The 25,831-nt window shown below is 44.4% G+C and overlaps 1 protein-coding gene across 6 annotated transcripts in view; it reads left to right on the top strand.

The window, feature by feature from the left end:
* CD109 (CD109 molecule) overlaps window positions 1–25,831 on the top strand; it is a 139,792-nt gene that overhangs the window by 31,162 nt on the left and 82,799 nt on the right. For all 6 annotated transcript variants that reach the window (XM_055534812.1, XM_055534810.1, XM_055534816.1 and 3 more), the window contains one exon: window positions 5,689–5,814. In XM_055534812.1, the coding sequence (XP_055390787.1) occupies window positions 5,689–5,814 (126 nt within the window). The remainder of the gene's footprint in view (window positions 1–5,688; window positions 5,815–25,831) is intronic.

Consider the following 25,831-nt stretch of genomic DNA (forward strand, 5'->3'; position numbering starts at 1 on the left):
TTAAGAGCTCAGGCTCCAGAGTCAGCCTGCTTGGGTTTTTGTCCCGGCTTCGTCATTGATTAATTCACTTGTCAAACGTGTTAAACCTCTGTGTTCTTGATACAGAGGGTGAGTCCTTGCTCACATTGATGTTGTATCCTGGTGGGTAGTGGACAAATAATAAATTAACATACAAATATATATTAAAAAAGAATAAGTGTATGTATGTGTGAAAGAGAGGGAAAGAGCTTGTGTTTGCTGTTTTCAATAGGGTTGTTAGAGAAGTCCTATTGAAACAGAGACCTACAGGAAATAGTAGACCCTACAAACAGAGGGAATGGCATATGCAAAGGTCCTGTGGTAGGAACTTGTTAGGGCCATTGGGGGAGTAAACTAGCAGAGCACTGTTGACCAGAAATTGAGTGGACAATATTAGGAGATAAGTCAGGAATAAGTAGGTTGACTGGAGGAGGGGCTGTACAGGATTTTCTTGGCTATGATATGGACCTTGGATTTTACTGTGAGGGAAATGAAAATTCACTGAAGAATTCTAAGGAGAGGCATGATATGATTTGACTTAAGATTTTAGAAGGATCACTCTGCTCTAAGAAGTGCTTAGAGATGCTAGCTCTGTGACCTTGAGGAGATGAATCAAAATCTCTGGGCCTTGGTTTCCTTATTTGTAAAATGCGTAAAAATAATAATACCTTTGTGAGGATTTTGTGAGGGAGTTCAAGTAGAGCATTTAGAACTGTGTGTAGTACATAGAACATGCTCACTAAATATTAGCTAGCTGTAGGAACCCCATTTGGCAGGAAGTCTTTGGCCTCTGCTCCTGGAACACTCCAAGCTCTGAAAGCAGTGTGGTTAGCAGACCGAGTGCTTTCTAGTGAGAACTAAGCTGAAGATGGCTGAGATCCAGGTGGACGTGGTTTTCTACATGTAAGCTGAGGAGAATATTAGACATTTGATCAATGGCATAGAAATCGGGTGAGCAACTCATCCCAGTTTGCTGGGACTCTCTTTTGAAAAATCCCCTCAGTCCCAGGACATCGGTTACCCTAAATGTTCTGACGAAGAACAGACTGGAAGGTAAATTTATGCTTTTTATTTCAGTATCTTCCTATTCTTCTTAGTAGTTGTTGTTGTTATAAGTTAAACAAACACAGAAATCTAGCAAACAAACATGTATACATATAACTTAAAGCCAAGATATGTTTGTAGCAAATACCACATGGGTTGGCATGTTCAATGCAGATTTCTTGAATGGCACTGGTATTAGTTCAGAATTTGCAGCTCTGTGAATTTATGCCTTTGCTGTGTTGGAATAAAGCAGGTCACCATAGTGAACAGCATTTCTAAATTCATATAACTCTGAATGGTGTTTATGGATGCCATTCATACTGTCCATCATCCTTTGTCCACAAATACTGAGTGCTCTGTGTAAAAGAAGGATTCAGAAGTTAATGTTTGTCTGTGTCTGGCTGTTTGCATTAGATCTGCCTGTTTTCTGTCTCAGTTGAGTACAAGTCAGCCCTGGATAAATGGTCTGTTCTAGGCGTTAACCCAGAAGGAACCCTGCTGATTCTGTTTTGTGGATTCGCTGGGCTCCTCTCTCAGATTTTGGACTTGGCCTGACACATTTGTCTTTCCTGGAAGTGCATAGAGAGACCTTCCTTTTGCTGCTTCTGGTTCCGAGGGATCCTGCTGGCCCGGCTGATGGGTGGCTCCCTCGGTCAAGTGAAGTGAAAGTCGCTCAGTTGTGTCCAACTCTTTGCGACCCCATGGACTGTACAGTCCATGGAATTCTCCAGGCCAGAATACTGGAGTGGGTAGCCTTTCCCTCCTCCAGGGAGTCTTCCCAACCCAGGGATTGAACCCAGGTCTCCCATATTGCAGGAAGATTCTTAACCAGCTGAGCCACAAGGGAAGCCCTAGGGAGGAGAATTTAGACTGAAATTCTACCAGGAACCAAAGGTGTTTGGGACCCTGCCCTCCTCCCTCTGAAAACAGTCCTTTGGGCCCGGTTCATCAGATTGTGATATTTCGTACATCTTTCTTGGAAAAATTTCCCAGAAAAAAGTAGGTCTTTAGTGTAGTGAGAGCCCCTGATGTGGACTAAGTTGTACTTGCTAGCACAGCGCGCCCTGCAGGCGAGTGTGGAGAATGCATCTTGGATCTACACGAGGCCAACTGTTGGGGGCCCATGTTGCCCAGCCAAGAGTGACTCACGGTAGGGTGTACCTAAAATATTGACCATCATAGCACGTTCAGACACTTCTGTGTTTTTCTGGGATCATTGGTTATTTCTCCTGATCTACTGACTGGCTTTCTCAGGAAGCCAAGGGGCTTCAGGGGCCTGTTTATGGTAATATAAGCTTCTTTCTCCTAATTCTGGCCATCTGCAGCCTGTTTGTCCTTACACAATGGAAATATAAGTGTTTCAACAGTGTGACTGGGGGCTTCCTAGGTGGCTCAGTGGGTAAAGAATCTGCCTGCAATACAGAAGACACAGGAGATGTGGGTTTGATCCCTGGGTCGGTAAAATCCGCGGGGGAAGGGAATGGCTACCCACTCCAGTATTCTTGCCAGGAGAATTCTGTGGACAGAGCTCTGAGCCTGGAGGGCTACAGTCCATGGGGTCGCAAAGAGTCGGACACACCTGAGGCGACTGAGCATGACAGCGTGGTGGTCACTGGCTCGCTCTTTTCTATCCTGCTGCCCTTCCTCATGAGGTTGTTGCTTCTGGTACAGGTGGGTGGTCTTGTGGACACAGCGGCTGGCCTGGGGCCCATCCCGTCTGTGGCTGTGCTCTGACACTTTGGCCTGGAGCAGTGGTGCAGACCCAGAACCCCATCCTTGGCCAGAGGAGGGGCCGCCACAGTTCAGTGACTTGACATCTTTCATTCTACATGCTAGACACTTAATGTGTGTGTGCTGTGCTCAGTCATGTTTGACTCTTTGCGACCCCATGCACTGTAGTCTGCCAGGCTCCTCTGTCCATGGAGTTTTCCAGGCAAGAATTCTGTAGTGGGTTGGGTTGCCATTTCCTTCTCCCAGGGGATCTTCCTGGCCCAGGGATCGAACCTTTGTCTCCTTCACTGGTAGGCGGATCCTTGGCCACTGAGCCACTTTGTGCATAATCCGGGACTCCGGAGAGTGGCAGAGATCCTTGCCTTCTCTAGCCAGGGTTAGTTTATTGCTCGCAAGGGTGTGGCACAGGCAGCAGGCACTGTGCTGTGCAGAGGAAGCTGACGGAGAGCCTGAGCTGTGTGGAGGTGACCCAGAGAGCGCGGGGGACCACTTTCCCTGTGTCTCCAGCCATGTGACTGTTCCATCTGCGACAGGGGCACTGTTCACATCACCCTTCACTGTGTTGTGTGCGTCCCAGCAGGAGGTGACCACGTGCAAATGCTCTGCTGTGGTGCGCCTGTTCAGATCCTCGTGTGCCCTGGAAGGACCTCTGGTCTTTCTCCGTTCTCTGTGTCTTCCTGGTTGGTGACATGCCCAGGTCCTAGACAAGCCTGCGAAACGAGAGGGATTTATCTCATTCACACCCAACCCCCTAGGTCCTCTAGGTCATCAAAGCCTTCAGTGTGGGTTTCCTTTGTTTGTAGGGCTGTGGGAGAAATGGGTACCTTCACCAAAGTAATGTATCAGTGGACCGTACGCATTTCTTTGCCTAAATTTTAAGCAACCCTGGGAATTATTTTCTTTTTGTCAGTGTGACAGAAGAAAAATGGCCTTTCATTGTTTTCACTTGCATTTCCTTAATTATTTGACAGCATGTATTTATTAGCTTTTTGTATTAGGTTTTCATTTCTGATCCTTTGAGCTCTGGGTATCACGCCTTGGCAGTAGGTAGGAGAGCCAGCTCTGATTGCAGTGCCTGCTCCGGGGCTTGCCAAGCATGGTGACCTTCTGATTCTTGACCTGCTTGTGGTCTTTGGTTTAACAGTTGGTGTCTGCCTTACCAGACCACTTACTCAGTGGTCAACATTGTTTTCACCCCGACTTTCACACTCGCTCCTGCTGGAGGAGAGAGATTTCTTCTGACCCAAATGCTACCTCGAGTCAGAGGATAGAAATTTAGAATGGAGAAATATTTGATCCCTACTGCCAGGAGTTCATAGCCCAGGGAACAAAGAAATTCCAAACCCAAAGTAACAATGACAAAAGCACCAAAAAAACCTAGGTAATGAATGAGAGCTTTGAGCACTAATAATGTGTCAAGAGGGATGAACTCCGGACGTCCTGAGGTTTCTCCAGGAAGTGCTGGCTTCTGCCCGTTGGAGGCGTGTGGAGAAGGAAGAATTTGGAGCTCATTTCAGCAGCTGGACAAGGAAGGGAGGGCGTTCCATGCAGCAATTGTAGAGGCTTCGGTACACCGGCATTTGGAGCAAATTACAAGCAAATCTGTGTGTTGGGAGGAAGATGTGCCTAGAACAGTAGATGAGGTCAGCTTACTGAGCCCTGTAAACTGTGCAAGGGCTTCCCTGGCAGATCAGCATGCCAAGCCGGAGGTTCACATTCAGTCCCTGGATCAGAAGGATCCCCTGGAGGAGGAAAGGGCAACCTGCTCCAGTATTCTTGGCTGGGAAATCCCATGGACAGAGGAGCCTGGTGGGCTACGGTCCATGAGGTTACAGAACAGTTGGACATGAGTTAGCGACCACACAACAACAAACTATGCAAAGGAGTATAGCTCTCATTCTGTAGGCAAATAGAAGTCGTCGTTACTTGGTGGTCTAGTATTACGATCATAGCCAATGTTTGTTCATTGTTACATGCCAGGAACTGTGCCAGGTGTTTCAGCCACTGTGCCTCAGTCTCAGGCTTGTGTTTGACAGTGGGGAAGGTGCATTGGAGGGGCAAGACTAGGGGAGAGAGATGAGCTGCAACACTCAGAAAATGGTGGCTGAACGTGAGGATGGAAAGGAAGGGACAGGGCTGGGATTGGATTGGATGGATGTTGCGCACGGGGGCGTGGTCTGGGAGAGCCTGGGAAGACTCAGGTGTTTTTCATGCATCCTCCTGGTTAAGCACCTTCATGACATACTTTTGTTGAATCAAAAGACACATAGGTTCAAAGCCTCAATTTCATCATGTGTTGATGCCTTGATATTAGGCCAGCTGTTTGCAGTTGAGGGCTTATCTAACCTCTCTGGGGACTACTTTTCTCAGCTATCATGTGAGGGTAATCCAACTCTGGAGGAGAATCATAGTGATTGAATGATGTGTGAGTAGTTGTGAGAAGGCTGAGTGCCAGACACACGGGGCCTCTTATCCCTACAGTGGGATTTTCTTCTACAGCAAGAGCAGCAGCATGGGTTTGGAGATGGATGTGTTGTAGTGTTTCATGTGGAAGGAAATACAGTGCCAAGAATTAAAAGGTAGAGCAGAATACAGATATTCTCAGGAGAATATGATGAAAGAATTAACTTTTATTTGCCTTTTTTGGTAGTATTTTTGTTGTTATTCAGTTGCCAAGTTGTGGCTGACTCTTTGCAACCCCATGGACTATAGCACGCCAGTCTTCCCTGTCCCTCACCATCTCCCGGAGTTTGCCCAATGTAGAGCTGGCATTTTCCAAGAGCTCCCCCATATTGCATGTGCCTGGGGGTACTGTGGGACCTTATTCGTAACCAGGTAGGATCCACATGTCCATGGCGGGTTTTATATAGTTAACATGCATGGTTTTCATTGTAGGATCCCAAGTCAAATTTGATCCAACAGTGGTTGTCAGAAAAAAGTGATCTTGGAGTCGTTTCCAAAACTTTCCAGTTATCTTCCCATCCAATACTTGGTGACTGGTCCATCCAAGTTCAAGTGAATGTGAGTATATATACATTTTGTAGGTGGGGGAGGGGAAAGTTAAACTGTTTTAAATAAATCTGGTGGGGAAAAGATCTCTAAAGTCATTTATTTCAGTGAACAGAAAAAATATTAATATGAGTATCTAGATAATTTAAGTGATTTATTTTCAATTTGCTGTTGTTACAGTGGGTTCGCCTGTCTTGTAACATATTGGAGTTTTAATCATGTTCTTTTTGTGTAACATTTGAAGGTTAAAACATTTCATATTTTAGTATAAAGCTGATTAAATGTTGTTTATTATACTTAGTTATTGCACGCATTGAGTATTTTAAAACTAAGTAATGAATACATAGCTATGATTTGGCAAATCTTATGTCAGGATGATGACTCCTGATGAGAGATTGGTCTAACCTGCTTTATCTTTGTTTTAAAAACGCCATTGACCTGAGACTTAGAGAATGAACTTATGGTTGCTGGAGCGGGGAAGGATGGGGGGAAGGGATAGTTAGGGAGTTTGGGATGGACATGTACACTGCTGTATTTAAAATGGATAGCCAATAAGGACCTACTGTATAGCACAGGGAAGTCTGCTCAGTGTTACGTGGCAGCCTGGATGAGAGAGGAATTTGAGGGAGAATGGATAATATTCATGTATGGCTGAGTCCCTTCACTGTTCACTTGAAGCTATCACACATTTTTAATCAACTAGTGTTGTTCAGTTGCTAAGTCGTGTCTAATTCTGCGACTCCATGGACTGCAGCACGCCAGGCTTTCTTGCCCTTCACTATCTCCCGGGGTTTTCCCAAGTTCATGTCCATCGAGTCAGTGATGCCATCCAACCTTCTCATCCTCTGTCGTCCTCTTCTCCTCCCGCCTTCAGTCTTTTCCAGCATCAGGGTCTTTTCCAGTGAGTCGACTCTTCACATTAGGTGGCAAAGTATTAGAGCTTCAGCTTCAGCATCAGCCCTTCCAATGAATATTTAGGTTTGATTTCCTTTAGGATGGACTGGTTAGATCTCCTTGCCACCCAAGGGACTCTCAAGAGTCTTCTCCGGCACCACAGTTTGAAAGCATCAGTTCTTTGGTGCTCAGCCTTCTTTATGGTCCAACTCTCACATCTGTACATGACTACTGGAAAGAACATAGCTTTGACCATATGGACCTTTGTTGGCAAAGTGATGTCTCTGCTTTTTAATACGTTGTCTAGGTTTGTCATAGCTATACCCCAATGCAAAAAAAAAAAAAAAAAAATCTCCAGTGACCTTAGACAGCCACATCAGTCTTCTGTTCCCCACCCTTTCTGCCAGGCTCCTCCACCTACTTCCTGTGTTTTCTGCCAGCTCCTCTGCTCTGAGATCTGCAGCACAGGGGCACTAGAACGCCATCCGTGTCTCTGCCTCAGGTTTTCTCTGGAGCATCACTTTGTGGTGTTTGAAAAGTCATTGAATATTTTCTGATTTTTTTTTTGGAGTTTATTAAAATATATATAAATTCACAAATAGGAGCTTTAAAAAATAATCCTATTAGAACAGAGCTTTTCATTTTTGACGTTACAGTAAAAAATTCCTTGTTGCGGAGCTGGCTTGTGCACTGCTGGGTGTTCAGCAGCATCTCTGATCTCTCTCTACCCGCCAACTGCCAGTAGCTTCTCCCCACTCCAGGTCGTGACAACCAGAGATGTCTACAGACAAGTGTCCCCTTTGATAAATACCCTCTCCCTTCTCCTTTGGAGAGGGCTTCCCTGGTGGCTCACATGGTAAAGAATCTGCCTGCAATGCAGGAGACCTGGGTTCAATCCCTGGATTGGAAAGATTCCCTGGAGAAGGGAAAGGCTGCCCACTCCAGTATTCTTGCCTGGAGAATTCCATGGACAGAGGAGCCTGGCAGGCTAAAGTCTATGGGGTCACAAAAGAGTAAGACATGACTGAGTTACTAACATACACACACTTTCTCCATCCGAGAATCACTTTATTAGAAGGAATAATCATTCATTAGCATGTGAGCTGAGGGAAAAATACCAAGTACTTACTAAATAAAAAATGAAAACAGATTTCCTTTAGTTAGAAATTTTTTGGGGGCCACGTCTGAAAAGCAGAACTAAGTCCCCTTAGTCAGCACGTGGTTTTGGAGCGTCTGCGGGGATGAAGTGCACGCTAGGCTCTTGGCGAGGCTGTGCTGCAGAGGAAATGAGAAAGCACGCAGGGAGTTACGGGCAGAGAGCCGGGCGGTGAGCTCCGGGTGGCACAGATGCCGAGCTTGTAGAGCAGGACAGGGTGTTTCGTGAGACCTGGGCTCTCATGAGGAGGTTTCGTGTAGCGGGCGGGAGGGTGGAGAGCGCCGTGGCCTGGGGGCCGGGGAGAGCAGAGGGACTCGAGCAGGTGCAGGAGGACGGGAGCTGAGGGTTAGGAAGCGCGGTGTGAGTTTTAGGGCGTTAGGACTTTATTCTCTGTCCCCCCAGTTGGGTTTCACTACAATTTTCCCAGGAGCCAGCCGTTTGTCCGTCCGTCCGTCTGTCCGCCTGTCCGCTGTTCATCAAATACGTGTTGAGAGCTTCTAGTACTGTGCTGTGGTACTGGAAGCTGACCAGCTGATCCTTGTCTTCAAAGACTATTGTGGGGGAGACGACTCACACGATAAAAGTTAAGTGACCTGAGGGTGATGGAGGAACTTGAGGTTACGCAGCCGCAGAGGACGCGTGAGGCGCTCGGTGAGGCCCGTCAGGTTCCTGCAGAAGGAGTCTCGCTCAGGCCTCCAGGGGGCAGAGAGGGTGGTGTCTGCTGTCAGCTGAGCGCCGTGCTCTGGGGCCCGCGGCCCCCTCTGTCCTCGCGGTCACCTCATTCCCCGTGCTCTTCTCATCCTCTCTGGTCTCGGTCTGGGCTGAGCGCGTTGACTCAGCCTAGTAACCATCATCCTCATCGCCCTGCAGTCAAGCCTCTGCACGGGTGCCGGCAGCTTATGGGTGGGGCACGGGGTCAGGTGTCCGTCACTGGCCCATTCAGACTCCGCACGGTGGTTGGATGGGACCACCTCAGCCTTATGGTAGCAGCCTCTGAGGGATTAATTTGTTCAGTGACTGGTGCGCAGAATATGCACCACAGGAGAAAGGAGACTAGAAGAGTGGAGAAAGGCTGGGACTGTAGGGTGAAAGAATGACCGGATTTCTCATGCAGTAGTTTTGTGTGTGTGTGTGTGTGTGTGGACTTGACTGGTGTTATTGATTTACTAGAGAAAAAAAAAATGCTCTTAAGGAAATTTAAGTGCTTGAAAAATTAGAAAACATTCACAAAATCTTGCCTACCTCTTTGGCCTTTTTAAGGGCTGCTCTCACTCTTGGATGCTATGCTTTAGATGTATTATCCCCTAAATTTCCTAAACTGGCCAGTCTGTTCTGTCCCAGAGCCTTCCTGCTCTCTCTGGCTGGAAAGCCACTTTTCTGCTGTTTTTCTGGCTCCTGGCGTTTATCCTCAGGCATCGTCTGTGATGGCCTGGCCCCTTGGGAGGTTTGCGTAGCACGCTGTGCGTCTCCTGGTCCATTCCTATCACTCGGTTGGTAGGACCTGACAGGCAGAGGCTTGTTTCCCTGTATCTTTGAGACCCAGCACAGTGCTTTTGCACAAGGTCGAAGTCAGTGTGTGCTTGTTATGTGGACGCATGAAAACTATATAACAGTCATTGGTCTTGAACTAATAATGTTCAAGACATTACTACATGTAATGTCCGCTTTCCACATTCTATAAACATCTTTATCCTTCTGAAGACAGGCATATTCATTAGGAACTTGTTATTGGCGTTAAGATGTGTTTTCCCTCTAGCGTTATTGAGGTATAATTGGCAAATAAAATTGTAGAATATTTAGTGTACAGTGGGATGATTTAATATGCATAGGCATTGTGAAAGGATTCCCCTAGGTGATAACAATGTTAAGGCACACAAAATGTTTAGTCACTAAGTCATGACGCACTCTTTTGCAACCCCATGAAGTGTAGCCTGCCAAGCTCACCAAATCCCCCGTGGGATTTCCCAGATAAGAATACTAGAGTGGGTTGCGATTTGCTTCTCCAGGGGATCTTCCCAACCCAGGAATCCAACCCGTGTCTCCTGCATTGGTAGGTGAATTCTTTACCACTGAGCCACCAGGGAAACCCAAGGGAAAATAGACTCCTTTATTAAAAAAAGTTGCTCAGTTCAGTCCAAAAAAAAAAAAAAAAAAAAAGAGTTCTCCAATGGCCACCAGAGGTCAGTATAGTCAAAGAAATGTTAGGGGAAGCAACCCAACCCAAGCTTTGGTCTCTGGTTTTTTATCTTTACTTGATTCCTGCACAGCATTCAAAGACTCTGTTGCTTATTATTAAATTCTTTTCCTTTTAGCTGTGAATAATGATTATAGAATAAATACATTTATTATTTAAACAAAATTTTTTCAAGGCAGTGACCATTCTTGGTATATATCTTTGGGAGAAGAAAATACCTATTTTCGGGATAGTGTTTTGAAATTCCATTTTTGTCTCTAGAAAAAATATGGCATGATGTTAATATTACTACTGAAGGACAATGTATTAAAAATACAGGACTTCCCAGAGCTTTGATTTGTAGTGATGTGCAGATAATCAGAGTGGCAGTATTGTAAAGCAAGTCTTGACGATTATTATTTTTAAACCCTCTTAAAATTAGTTAAGATTTAGTTAGAAAGCTGACTTTGTTGCCTGATATTTATGCATATACTTAATTTGCATAGTTGCATTGGATGAGAGTAGTTCTTGGCTACACTGGGGACTGTATTGCTCCTGAGAACAATCCCCGTCCTGCCCAGCTGTCCCACACTTTGCTCCCTTCCCCCTCTCCCGGCCTTTTCCATCAGGTTTTCCTTAATTTCCTGGAGCACCAGGCCTCAGAGGTGCTCCTCCCAGGTGTAATACCCATCCCTGGTAACATATGCATGTATCCATTCTCCCTCAAATTCCCCTCCCACCCAGGCTGCCATGTAACATTGACCATAGTTAACTGTCCTGTATAGTAAGAATTTGTGGGTCCTACTTTTTAAATACAGCTGCATGTGTATGTCTATCCCAAACTCCCTAACTATCCTGGGAAAATAATTTGTTTTGAAAGTTAGGTATTGCTTGTACTTGAATTTTTTGTAATATTTCTGTAACTGCTTTATCTTTTGACTGGTATCCTTAGTTCTCCCAAGTAGTTGCAAAATTTTTTATTTGCTCCCTATTTGTGTGTGTGTGTGTGTGTGTGTGTGTGTATAGTAAAATATATATAACAGGAGATTTACTGTCTTAAGTATTTTTAAGTGTACAGTTCAGTGGTATTAAATACATTCACAGTCTTGTGTGGCTGTCACTACCGTCTGTCTCCAGAAGTTTATTCATCTTGCAAAACTGAAACTCAGTACGTATTAACCAGTAATTGCCTGTTTCCCCCCTCTCAGCCCCACTGTTCCTCTTCCTGTCTCTATGATTTTGACTCCTCTAAGTACCTCATATAAGTGGACTCATGCAGTTTTGTCTTTTTTGTGACTTTAACCCACTTAATTTAATGTCTTCAAAATTCATCCGTGTTATAGTGTGTGTCAGAATTTCCTTTTTAATGATGAATAACCTTCTGTTGTATGTATATTCCAGATTTAGATGCCAATTTTCTGACATCTGTGATTGTAAATTGTTATTCCAGGTTACTAGAAGGTAGTTTTAGAGCTTTCTCTTCTTCTTTTTTTAATACATTTGAGAGACCAGGAGATGCCGCCTCTGCTTTTTAAAAAATATTTATTTACTTGGCTATTCCAGGTCTTAGTTGTGGCATATGGGGTGTAGTTCCCTGACCTAGGGTTGAACCCGGCTCCCTGCATTGGGCAATGGAGTCTCAGCCACTGGACCATCAGGGAAGTCCCCTATAAGGTAGTATTAGAGGTTCTTTTGGAGAAGGCAATGGCAACGCACTCCAGTGTTCTTGCCTGGAGAATCCCAGGGACAGAGGAGCCTGGTGGGCTGCCGTCTATGGGGTCACACAGAGTCGGACACGACTGCAGCGACTTAGCAGCAGCAGCAGAGGTTCTTTAAGAGAGGCTGGCGTTCATGTCTGAATACCAAGCTTCTAGGAGGTAGGAGGGATCTTGCCAAACGACCTTCTCCCTGTACTCAGCTTAGAGTTCCTGTACTGGCCCAGAGTTCCAGGTATCAGTGACAGTCCTCTGAGGACCCGAAGGAAGGGCAGAGTCACAAAGAGAGCCCCGCTACTGGATGTCATAGCTCTGTGCCCTCTTTCCTCAGGGAAAGGGGGAGACAACCTGTCTTTCCTCCCACAGAGGTTGGTGTGGCTCCCGCTGCTGAAACTTAGCAGTGGTTCCTGCGTGCTTGCGTGCCTAAGAATCCGCTTACGGCAGCTCTTGTTCAGGTTATACAACCAGGCCCCACCCCTAGATCGCTAGTCAGTACTGCTGCCAGGGACCTAGGGATCTGCATTTCAGATACGGGTTCAATCCCTGAGTTGGGAAGATCCCCTGAAGGAGGAAACGGCAGTCCACTCCAGTATTTTTGCCTGGGAAATCCCATGGACAGAGGAGCCTGGCGGGCTACAGTCCATGGGGTTGCAAAGAGTCGGACACGACTGAGTGACTAAGCAGCAGCAGCATTAGCAGTCTAGGAAATCCTGTCTGTTTTCAGGGCTGCGGTTTGAGAAGTGCTGCTCCATGCCCGCAGCTTGGCCTCTTCAGTTTCTGTCTTCGAACAGGAGGCAGTATCAGGTCGTGGGGAAGGCCAGCCCCTGACTTATTCTTTGAGCGCCCTGGTGGTGAGACTGGGCTGCTTACCTCCCCCTGCAGGCGAGTAGCTCTGCACAGCCCTCTGGCAGCCTAGACTTCCTAACGCAGGTCTGAGGGGCACACTCGGTTTCTTCAACAGCCTCCCTGGAGATTTGGAGGCACAGCTGGCACTGGAACCCCTGAGCCAGATGACCTCGTAATCTCTTTGGTCTGTAGCTGGCTGCAGTTTCTCAGCCCTTGTTTTGATCTTCATCCAGCGCTGGGCTAGCGGACAAGAAGCAGAAGGCAGAAAGCATGGTAGCCTCAAGGGCTGGAATCACTGTTTTTTGAGCCCTGTGTGCTAGTCTGTGGGTGTAAAGTTGTTGTGTAATTCAAAAGCAGCCTGCACGTAATCGTTCCTTTGTTGATAACAGTGATATCTCCTTTCTCCTGAGCTGGTTGCTCAGGAAGGTCAGGCAACGGGGCACCGCCTGGCTTCTTATAGCCTTTCAGGTTCTCCTTCTCTTTCTACCTCTGCTTATCTTTCTGCTCAACTGTTCTCTGGTGAGTTTGCTTCTGCTCGCAAGGTTTTTCTGGAGCCGTTGTCGTTTGTGAGAAAGCAGATCTTTGTTTGACACTTGTTGAACTCGAAACACTCTACAAGTAGCGTCTGGTGACCCCCTCTGGCTGGTGATAACAAATGAAAAGGGCATGGACCCCCTGTGACAGGTCACCTAATAGTATATTCTCTCTGGATTGTTGGTGTGGCCTCCAAAATCCTTTTGCCAGCTCTGCTTGAAAGAAGGCTGCTTTTGGTGGGGAGAAGATCTTAAGTTCTTGCTTGCATGTGCAGTGAAAAAAGGAAGGGGAAGTCAGTTTTAGAATTTTGATATTTTAGAGTATCAACTGGCAAAGGCAAGCACTTCATTCTCCATTCTTCCCTGGGTGCTTTTACACAACATTTATACTGCAGCACTTACTCATGTAGTTTTCTCTCTCTCTCTTTCTCTTTTTTTTTTTTTCTTGTGGTAAGGTGTTGAGAACATAAAATCTGCTGTTTTAGCCATTTTAAGTGTATAGTTCACTAGCATCAAGTACATTCACATTGTTGTAAAATTATCACGATCAATTTCCAGAATTTGTTTCATCTTTCCAAACTTGGATCAGTGTAGTTTTACAAAATATGACTGCTTTATTTAATAGACTGTGAGTCACAATTTAGTAACTGTGAGCTCCTTGAAGACTCAAGTTCTTTTCTTTAATTGAAGTGTAGTTGATTTACAATATTATGTTAATTTCATATGTATATGGCATAGTGATTTGTCTTTTTTCAGATTATATTCCATTACAGGTTATTACAAGATATTGGGTAAAATTTCCTATGTTATAAATCCTTGTAGCTTCTCTGTTTTGTGTATAGTATTGATAGTTTGTATCTCTTAATCCCATATTCCTAATTTGTCTCTTACACTATCCCTCTCTCCTTTGGTAATAATACATTTGTTTTCTGTTTGTGAATGTGTTTCTGTTTTGTATATAGATTAATTTGTATTATTATTGATTCCAGATATAGTATATCATAGTATTTGTCTTTCTCTGACCTATTTTACATTGTAAAATTCCCTACATTTGTTCACGTTATTGGAAATGGTAGTATTTTATTCTCTTTTTATGGCTGAGTAATATTCCATATTATATGTAATATTCCATGTATATATACACACATTTATCTATCTATCTCATATCTTCCTAAGCCAATCATCTGTTAATGGGCACTTGGGTTGCTTCCATTAGACAGAAGTTCCATATGATTAATTTTCACTTTTATTCTGACCTGTTGTAGTAGTTCATTTATGCTTGTAGGATTGCAGAATGGATGAATGAATGGAGTGATTGAACAGTTTCTCCTAGACTGTTGCTACTGGTCATTATCCTTTGTGAAGTTCTTTGACTTATAGTCCCACTCTTCTATGTGAGACTACAACTTAGTAGAGATATATTCATGTATGTTCATTTTGAGGGTATGTACGTAGTTGCTGTATTTGATGCACCAAAGACGCTTACTCCTTGGAAGGAAAGTTATGACCAACCTAGACAGCATATTCAAAAGCAGAGACATTACTTTGCCAACAAAGATCTGTCTAGTCAAGGCTATGGTTTTTCCAGTGGTCATGTATGGATGTGAAAGTTGGACTGTGAAGAAAGCTGAGCGCCAAAGAATTGATGCTTTTGAATTGTGGTGTTGGAGAAAACTCTTGAGAGTCCCTTGGACTGCAAGGAGATCCAACCAGTCCATTCTAAAGGAGATCAGTCCTGGGATTTCTTTGGAAGGACTGGTGCTGAAGCTGAAACTCGAATACTTTGGCTACCTCATGCGAAGAGTTGACTCATTGGAAAAGATTCTGATGCTGGGAGGGATTGGAGGCAGGAGGAGAAGGGGACGACAGAGGATGAGATGGCTGGATGGTGTCACTGACTCGATGGATGTGAGTCTGAGTGAACTCCGGGAGTTGGTGATGGACAGGGAGGCCTGGCATGCTGTGATTCATGGGGTCGCAAAGAGTTGGACATGACTGAGCAACTGAACTGAACTGAACTGAACTGAACAGACCAGTAGGAAATAGGCCTTTTGGATTAATATTCTGCACTTTCTGATTTGAAGATTAAAAAAGATTTCAGTCAAGTGCTGAATATCCTGGTCTCTTGTGAAATTCAAGATGCACACACACAAGTTTTGTGCTGTTTTATTCCTGTGACTTTATTGGGTCGTTTGATCTGCTATTGTCAGTCCTTGGGGGTGCGCATTTTATTAAATTCTGGCTCCAGGCTATTGATGTGAGGAGTTCCTTGTTTTGTTCTTTCTTTAGAAGCTACTCCCGGGATGCCCTTCCTCTCACATGGTCTCTTACCGACCACTCTCTTGAGTCAGAAAACTTTGGGATCAGATTTTAGCATGTCCTGATCCTCAGTGAAATGGGGTCTGAGAAGCCCATCAGCGCGTCTCTCAGGGCTTCAGTGCTGGAGAGGATCTTAGCGAGCCTCTTACTTAGACCCATCTCCTCTTTTGATGGAAGAAGAATCTGAGTGACTTGTTTGAATTCAGGTGGTATTATGGTAGGGTCAGGACTGGAAGTGAGGTTTCCTGATACTTTCAGCTCTATAACAGTGAACTGTTTAATATGTGCAGCAGTTGCTGTTCTGAGATGGTCGCCTTTTTGTTTGAATGCAGATGCCAATGGGGCTGGCTGGGACTTCCCTGGTGTTCCACTGTGGCTAAGATGCCGTGCTCCCGATGGAGGGGACCTGGGTTCGATTCCTGGTCAGGGAACTAGATCCCATGTTCTGCAGCTAAGACCTGGAGAAGCCAAATAGATAAATAAAAAATAAGTATTTAAAAAACCAGGGCTGGCTGGATGCAGTGGTGGGGTGGATGCCCACCTGTCTCACATGATTTTCGAGTCACACATGTCACTTCCTCTGAAGTTGGGTTGTTTCCAAAAGATCTCAGGTTCCGACCACTGCAGGCAGGGCTTTGTGCTTTGGATTGAGGGTTTGGGTCCAGGAGACTCATGTTACAGCATATAGGTTGCCTGGTAGGGCCTATGTAATATCCATTAGTGTATTTATTGAGGAATAGCTTGCTGTCACCTAGCAGACTATATAAGCTTGGTGTTATAAGCCATAAGATTAATTGTTTTTTTCAGTTCTGTGACATTAATTTCTTTTTTTTAGAATTTCATCTCTTTTTTAAAAATGGAAATAGAGCTGATTTACAATGCTGTGTTAATTTCAGGTGTTAGCATGGTGATTCAGTTATACACACCTATATCTATTCTTTATCATATTCTTTTTTATTATGGGTTATTACAAAATATTGAATATAGTTCCCTGTGCTGTGCAGTAGGTCTTGTTGCTTATCTATCATATATATATAGTAGTGTATATCTGTTAATTCTGAATTCCTAACTTATCCACCGCCTCCTTCCCTTTTGGTAGCCATAAGTTTGCTTTCTACATCTGTGAATCTGTAAGAAGATTAATTAATTAATTAATTAGGCTGCATTGGTTCTTCGTTGTTGCTCGCAAGATCTTCATTGCTTCATGTGGGATCTTTCGTTGCTGTGGACAGTGTTTACAGAAAAGTTTACTGCAGGGCTCTAAGCAATGGAGTGGGGGGACCAGACACTCCAGCTGGGTCTATGAATTGGGGTGTTTCTTAAGGAAAAGAACAAAGAGGCTAAGATTAATGACCATCTTGTGACTTTTCTTTATTTGCAGTTTTGAGGGTCAGGATGTCTCTGGTTTACAGTTCTCTGGCCCTGTGATCCGTGGCTCAGGCATCTGTAAGCTCATCTTGCCCCAGAGAAATAGCCTGAGTTTGTGTGTTAATGACGATGTCCACAGCATCAGTTTTAGTACAGCAATGGTGTTATCAACAACCACCATGATTTTAGTCATCTGACTCTGGTTGATTAGTGTTCAGCTAGCACAGGCTTGAGGTCAGAGGGGACAAGAATGGGTATAAGTTTCGGATAGAGGGATTAGTCATAAACTCAGTAAGGGAGCTCACTTCTTGCAGGACTGGGTTTCACACCCACAAGGCTCCCGCCCCACGGGGCTGGCTGCCAGCTTTGCAGCCTGTCCCCTAGCTCTCATCCTCGGTCCACCTCCACCCACCCCACTGGCCCCCTCTCAGCCCTGCAGGCACTCCGTCTCCATCCAGTTGACACGTGGAATTTTAAGGTGTAAAGAGGCTTGCAAGTTCTCTGATCAAAATCCTCTACTTTATAGCTGAGGCAACTGGAATTTATAGTTAGAATGACTTGGCCACAGTCTCATGACTCCTCAGTCTAGAGTTTTTGCATTAATTCTTTTAAAAAAAAGTTTATTTGTTTATTGACTGTGCTGGGTCTTCATTGCTGCCCACGGGCTCTCTCTAGTTGCAGAGGGAGGGGGCTTCTTTCTAGTTGTAGTGGGTGAGCTTCTCATTGCCTGGCTTCTCTTGTGGCAGGGCACAGGCTCTAGGGCGTGCGGGCTCAGTAGCTGTGGTGCATGGGCTTCGTTGCTCTGTGGCATGTGGGATCTTCCAGGATCAGGGATTGAACCTGTGTTCTCTGGGTTGGCAGGCGGATTCTTAACCACTAGACCGCCAGGGAAGCCTGAGCTCTTTGCAGTCTTAAATGAAGCTTTCCTTGACTGTAAGCTTCCCTGACCCTATTTGAAAGTAGGAACTGTGTCTTATCATCTTTAGATGTTTACTGACTTGTGTTTTTCCCCACCTATTATATACAACAGGAAATTTCTCTATTTTTAGCTTTATTCAGATCCCTACTAATATTCCTAATGATGATGATGTTGCTAAGTTGCTTCAGTCATGTCCGACTATTTGCGACCCCATGGACTGTAGCCCGCCAGGCTCCTCTGTACATGGAATTCTCCAGGCAAGAATACTGGAGTGGGTTGCCATGCCCTTCTCCAGGGGATCGTCCTGACCCAGGATCAAACCAGTGTCTCTTATGTCTCCTGCATTGGCAGGCACATTCTTTACCACTGGAGCCACCTGGGAAGACCTTAGCCTTAATTACCTACAGAACAGTCAGATCAGATCAGATCAGTCGCTCAGTCGCTCAGTCGTGTCCGACTCTTTGCGACCCCATGAATCGCAGCATGCCAGGCCTCCCTGTCCATCACCAACTCCTGGAGTTCACTGAGACTCACGTCCATCGAGTCAGTGATGCCATCCAGCCATCTCATCCTCTGTCGTCCCCTTCTCCTCTTGCCCCCAATCCCTTCCAGCATCAGAGTCTTTTCCAATGAGTCAACTCTTCGCATGAGGTGGCCAAAGTACTGGAGTTTCAGCTTTAGCATCATTCCTTCCAAAGAAATCCCAGGGCTGATCTCCTTCAGAATGGACTGGTTGGATCTCCTTGCAGTCCAAGGGACTCTCAAGAGTCTTCTTCAACACCACAGTTCAAAAGCATCAATTCTTTGGCGCTCAGCCTTCTTCACAGTCCAACTCTCACATCCATACGTTACCACAGGAAAATCCATAGCCTTGACTAGACAGACCTTTGTTGGCAAAGTAATGTCTCTGCTTTTGAATATGCTATCTAGGTTGGTCATAACTTTCCTTCCAAGGAGTAAGTGTCTTTTAATTTCATGGCTGCAGTCACCATCTGCAGTGATTTTGGAGCCCAGAAAAATAAAATCTGACACTGTTTCCACTGTTTCCCCATCTATTTGCCATGAAGTGATGGGACCGGATGCCATGATCTTCGTTTTCTGAATGTTGAGCTTTAAGCCAACTTTTTCACTCTTCACTTTCACTTTCATCAAGAGGCTTTTGAGTTCCTCTTCACTTTCTGCCATAAGGGTGGTGTCATCTGCATATCTAAGGTTATTGATATTTCTCCCGGCAATCTTGATTCCAGCTTGTGTTTCTTCCAGTCCAACGTTTCTCATGATGTACTCTGCATATAAGTTAAATAAACAGGGTGACAATATACAGCCTTGACGTACTCCTTTTCCTATTTGGAACCAGTCTGTTATTCCATGTCCAGTTCTAACTGTTGCTTCCTGACCTGCATATAGGTTTCTCAAGAGGCAGATCAGGTGGTCTGGTATTCCCATCTCTTTCAGAATTTTCCAGTTTATTGTGATCCACACAGTCAAAGGCTTTGGCATAGTAGTAGTCATGTAATATCTTTTCTTTCCCCCTCTTTGATTTTTACCATATAATTAGCAAAGAACTTAAAAAGCTAGTAAATCACAAAAGCATCAAGAGATGTATATTGTCTTTCTTAGAGAAATGACAGATGTGCACACTGCCTGAAAAGGGGGGAAATCCCACCACTTTTCTGGTTATTCTTTGGTGATAAAAGGTCCTGTCATTTTTGGTTACATGTATGCACACAAAATTCTGCATTCAGTAATTAATATGTCCAGCCCTCTTTTCTCACCTTGGGTCTTCTCTGCTCTGGCCTCCTGTCTCTCATTCATGAGGATACATTGCACCCCTGCAGGATTAAATCAGGTGGAGGGAAGAGAGGTGAGGGATAAAAAACTCCGTATAAGGGTGAGACATATGAATTTGCTCACGTTCATTCTGTGTGCTTGTGCTGCTTAGCCACTTTAGTCCTGTCTGACTCTTTGTGACCCATGGACTGTAGCCCACCAGGCTCTTCTGTCCATGGGATTCTCCAGGCAAGAATACTGGAGTGGGTTGCCATGCCCTCCTCCAGGGGATCTTCCCGGCCCAGGGATGGAACCTGAGTCTCTTAGATCTCCTGCACTGGCAGGTGGGTTCTTCACCATAGTGTCACCTGGGCAGCCCAATGTTTATTCTAGAAAAAGTTTAATACGGTTTAAAGTACTAGTCTCATCAGTTGGTATCGGAGCTTTCTGGGCTTGGCAGGCATTTCAAACGAATACCTTTTCTTCCTAGAGCTCTTTTATGGGTTCGTTGGAGCACCCCTACCATTGCTGCGAGGTCTCTCATCCAAACTGTCTTCCGTGCTTTTGACTGTCTCCTCTGGCTGGCTCTGTCCTAACAGCTACATCTTCAGCTCCTGGCTGTCTGCAGTACACCTCTGACTGTATCTCCTGGGGTTGCCTTACGCCTCTGGAGGCTGGTTTTGATCAGGATAGAAGCAGCCTCATGCTGCTCGCTTTTTTTTGCACATTCAGTTCAGTTCAGTTGGTCAGTTGTGTCCGACTCTTTGCAGCCCCATGGACTACCTCATGCCAGGCCTCCCTGTCCATCAACAACTCCTGGAGCTTGCTCAAACTCATGTCCATTGAGTCAGTGATGACATCCAACCATCTCATCCTCTATCACCCCCTTCTCCTCCCGCTTTCAATCTTTCCCAGCATCAGGGTCTTTTCAAATGAGTCAGTTCAGTTGAGGGGAAAAGCTCCTGTTTTATTTGCTCCCTGAAACTCAGCACAGCACCCTCTTCCAGCTCAGCCTTCTGTGCAGTGGGTCAGCAGCAGTATTTTTCTCTCTAGGATTTTTGGGCATGTCAAGTGCCTGACCTCTGCGGTTTGAGGTCGCTCCCGGGGGCAGGCATCCAGCTCTCTGGATTGTCCAACTGAAGCCCTTTTTGTTAGGCTTGAAGAGAGGGGCAGGCAATTCCCACCTGATCCCTGGGGGTAGGGTGTGTGAGACTCCTAGCACATCAGAAACTTTCTCTTAAAATTCATTTCGAGTTGATTTTCTTTTGGTGAAGAGCTGCAAAACCAGTTTTTTGGAGCCCTCCTTTGCAAGCCCTGCCTGCTAGTCTTGCACATTCCTGGGCTTGAGAATGTGGCTATATTTGGCCTCTGCCATCTTGGGGGGCAGAGCCAAAACTGAGTCTGAAATAGTTCCATTTTAGCAACCTGTTATATGTGGATGTAAAAACTTTTAGTGCCTTTCTTAATCTTTAAATAAAAATTAAATCCAGACACTGGAGATCAATGCTAAAGCAGATTTTTTGCAAAGTTAACATGTTCATAAATGAACATAAATGTGCAACAAAAGAGAGTCCATCCAATCCTTTAATTCTGTTTCTGGCATTTCTTTTTATTCCAGCAGTGAGTTGAAAGAAGCTGACCTGCAGTTTTTAAAAATATACATCTTTAAGCAGTCAGGTCGTGTGCCATATTTTTTGAGGTTTGTTAAAAAATAAAAGCCCTCTTATAGCAGTTGGATGGCTTCATGGTTAGAGAAGGGAAATCAGTAACTGGAATAGCAGGTCTTAGTAATTCATGTGTCTCCAATTTGCTCTGTAGTCATAGCAGATTTTTTAGGAAGGTAGTAAAAATAGTCTGTTTTCTGTCTTTCCCCTTTCATTTAATTGATTTCCATAATATACACCATCACCAAGAACTGTTGGTGTAGGGATAAAGGGATAAAGAAGTCCAGAGATTACCCAAGAGCACCTCCGGGTTCTTCTTTTCCATTCTGCTTTAGAAATTGTTTAGAAATCAAACTGAGATGGGGTCACATGTAATACAGATGAACATGTGTGCTGAAGAGCAGGTTTCCTAAGGGAGTGCTTTCTCCCTGGAAACAGTGACCGTATTAAGGAAAGCAGAGCTCCGAAGACCTCGATGAGTTCTATTTTTTTCTTTTTTTTCCTGGAAAGGTGTCTGCTTAGAAGATACGCTGCCCAAATATTTAAGCCTTCAGGTCAGCTTCTCTCTCTGGTTGCTGGTAGAGTGAATGAGCACAAGCTCTTTCACGAGCTAGAATAAATATTAAAAACTCATTTTGAAGCAGATTGTTGCTTTGAAGGGATTCTCAGGTGGTGCTAATGGCAAAGAACCCACCTGCCAATGCTGGAGACATGAGAGATGCGAGTTCGATCCCTGGGTTGGGAAGATCCCCTGGAAGAGGGCACGGCAGTCCAATCCAGTATTGTTGCCTGAAGAATCCCATGGACAGAAAAGCCTGGTGGGCCACAGTCCATGGGGTCACAAAGAGTCGGACACGACTGCTTTGAAAGTGAAGGAGAGTTAAGTAAATGGAACTTTACGTCCTACAAAAGGTCTAGGGTTGTTTTTTTGCTTCATGTTTTTAGTTTGATTTAGTCAAATTTAGTTGAGTTCAGCTAGAAATAACAGAAAAAAATGGACATAAATTTTAGTTTTTAGACCAGGAGTCAGCAGCCCAACACCTGTTTCTGTAAATAAAGTTTTGCGGGCACACAGCCAGTCTCATTTGTGTTGTCTCTGGCTGTTTTGCATTGCACCAGTAGGGTTGAGAAGTTGTAAGAGGGACCATATGGCTTGCAAAGGCTAAAATATTTACTGCTGTGCCTTTTATAGAAAAAGTTTGCAAAAGCCTTTTCTGGACTAATGAAAGTGTTCCTGTTGGTATCTTTGTTATCTGTAGCATAAATGGCTACTGATTCTTGGAATTATTATTCATTTAAAGTATTTCAGTATCTTCTATATTCTTGATTGTATATTTTATAAAAATATTTTATAAAAAAATACTAAACTTGTGAAAACTGGTATGGCCCGATTGCTTAATGACCACATGTTGAGAATGCCAAAACTTATTTCTGCTTTTTAAACCCCTGGAACAGTAAAATAATTTCCTTCTAGATTTGCATGTCACATCTTGTAAACATCCTGGGAAAACCTCATCTGGTACAAAGCACACTATCACCACTCAGTTACTAGATGATTTACTGATTTATTGGAACAATTTAAATGACAATGGAAAGAAGCCTTTTTCTCCCACATTTTCTTCAGTTTTCTGTGATGACTGTTTTCTTCCACTCCCAGACATTCATATTTCTTCCAAATGCAGTGCAGAGAGTTAAGGTTACTTCACGGGTCACTTGGCTGATGGCTGCGCCTCCTCAAGGTAGTCCGAAGGCTCTGAATTTCTTGCAGGAGATGCTGTGAGATAACTGAGGCTAATCTGATGAGGCCCCTCCTCCCAACCCTGCCCCGTAAGAACCAGCCTGGGGACAAAAATCAATGTGTTCACTCATTAATATGTACATTCATTCAACAGACCTTGAAAGGATGCTGAATTAAGTGTAGTACCCCCAATGGCTTCATAGTCTGTTCCAGGTGATGAACACAAAGCAGATGGTTATAGTATATTAAGTAAAGTGACTGAGTTATACACAGGATATTTGGGAGAGAAGGGCATCTAATCCAACATGGGGAGAGGCGATCAAGAAAAGCTTCCTGGTGGAGACTAACTCCAGATAAAGGAGTCCAGGACATTAAAAAATATATATTTATTTTATTTTTGGCTATGCTGATTCTTCATTGCTGAGCACGGGCTTTCTCTAGTTTTGGCCAGCAGGGGCTACTCTGTACTTGCGATGAGTGGGCGTCTTATTACAGTGGCTTCCCTTGTTGGGAAGCATGGGCCCTAGGGCACATGGGCCTCACTTTTTGTAGCACATGGGCTTAGTTGCCCCGAGGCACATGGAATCTTCCGGGATCAGGGTTTGAACCAGTGTCCCCTGCATTATCAGACCAACTTACCTGCCTTCTGAAGGCAATGGCAACCCATTCCAGTACTCTTGCCTAGAAAATCCCATGGGCGGAGGAGCCTGGTAGGCTGCAGTCCATGGGGTCGCTAAGAGTCGGACACAACTGAGTGACGTCACTTTCACTTTACCTGCCTTCTGAGAAATCTATATGCAGATCAAGAAGCAACAGTTAGAACCGGACATGGAACAATGGACTGGCTCAAAATTGGCAAAGGAGTACGTCAAATCTGTATATTGTCACCCTGCTTATTTAACTTATATGCAGAATATACTATGCGAAATGCCGGGTTGGATGAAGCATACGCTGGAATCAAGATTGCAGGGAGAAATATCAATAACCTCAGATATGCAGATGACACCACCCTTATGGCAGAAAGTGAAGAAGAACTAAAGAGCCTCTTGATGAAGGTGAAAGAGGAGAGTGAAAAAGTTGGCTTAAAGCTCAACATTCAAAAAACTAAGATCATGGCATCCAGTCCCATCACTTCATGGCAAATAAATAGGGAAACAATGGAAACAGTGAGAGACTTTATTTTGGGGGGCTCCAAAATCACTACAGATGGTGACTGCAGCCTTCAAATTAAAAGACGCTTGCTTCTTGGAAGAAAAGCTATGACCAACCTAGACAGCATATTAAAAAGCAGAGACATTACTTTGCCAACAAAGATCTGTCTAGTCAAGGCTATGGTTTTTCCAGTAGTCATGTATGGATGTGAGATTTAGACTATAAAGAAAGCTGAGTGCCAAAGAATTGATGCTTTTGAACTGTGGTGTTGGAGAAGACTCTTGAGAGTTCCTTGGACTGCAAGGAGACAAAACCAGTCAATGGTTAAGGAAATCAGTCCTGAATATTCATTGGAAGGACTGATGTTGAAGCTGGAACTCCAATATGATGTGAGGGACTGACTCATTGGAAAAGATTGAAGGCAGGAGGAGAAGGGGATGAGAAAGGATGAGATGGTTGGATGGCATCACCGACTTGATGGACATGAGTTTGAACAACCCTTGGGAGTTGGTTGTTCCAACTCCCAAGAAGGACAGGGAAGCCTGGTGTGCTATAGTCTATGAGATCGCAAAGAGTAGGACATGACTGAGTGATGGAACTGAACTGAACTCCTGCATTGGCAGGTGGATTCTTAACCACTGAACCACCAAGGAAATCCAGAAGTCCAGAACATTCTCTAGAACATTCAGGTGGAAGTGTCCAGAAGATGTATTTGAGTCTAAATCTCCAGCTTGAGATAAAGGTTTAGAAGTGTTTACTGTAGAGATGTCAGTTAACACCATGGGAGTTGATGAACTAACTTATGGGAAGAGCACGGGGCTCAGGATAGGAAGGACCAACATTTCAAGATCAGAAAGGACCATTAAGGAAACAAGGAATGATTCAGAAGCATACTCAAGAGTACCAGGAGAACAGAAGATGTAACAACGTCTATAGACAGAATGAAGGGGAGGAGACAGTAAACAGAGAGATGGAAAATCCAGGTATTGTCAGGGATGATTGGTAATGTAGGAGGCAGGAAGGGAGACTTCATTTCAGATGTAATCTGATGTAACCACTTGTGTTAAATAATTGCCTAAGTGTTGATTTCAAGGCTGTTTAAAGGAGGCCCAAATAGTTAATTTTCTACATTTGTCAAAGCTAGCACTTTTATTCAATATAAAACATGTTATTTTGAGAACTTTTTTGTATCAGACACTCTTGTAAGTTGACATGTCAAGGGATAAACTATGAAGGGTAAAAACATGATCCAACATGGACCTGGCCATGAAGGAACTTACAGCAAGGGAAGCCATGTACCTAAATATTTAGGATACAGGATAAAAAGTGATGAAGAAGGGCTGAAGTGCAAGGAGGCAGAGAGATTACTTTTGTTTTAGTTTAATTTTTTGTTTTGTTTTGTTTTCAAACTTTGAACTCTTTATTTATTTATTGTATTGTGGTGAAACCATTTACCTCAGGTTGGGACTTGAACCCATGTGGCTGGGACTCGAACCCAGCCAAAACCCACAGTGACTGGTTTCAGGACCTAATGAAGCTGAGGTTCTTGATGTCTCATCACAGAAGGAATTCAGTGAGAGACAAAGTGATAGGTAAGAAGCAGATTTATTTAGATTCAGAGAGAAGCGCACTCCATGGACAGAGTGTGGGCCATCCCAGAGGGTGAGTGCTGGCTGTGAAATGTGAGGGGCTAGTTTTTATAGGATGAGTGATTTCATATGCTAGTGAGTGGGAGGAGTATTCCAACTAGTTTTGGGAAGGGGTGGAGATTTCCAGGGACTG

Source organism: Bubalus kerabau, chromosome 9 (genome assembly GCF_029407905.1).
Source record: "Bubalus kerabau isolate K-KA32 ecotype Philippines breed swamp buffalo chromosome 9, PCC_UOA_SB_1v2, whole genome shotgun sequence".
Taxonomy (NCBI): domain Eukaryota; kingdom Metazoa; phylum Chordata; class Mammalia; order Artiodactyla; family Bovidae; genus Bubalus; species Bubalus kerabau.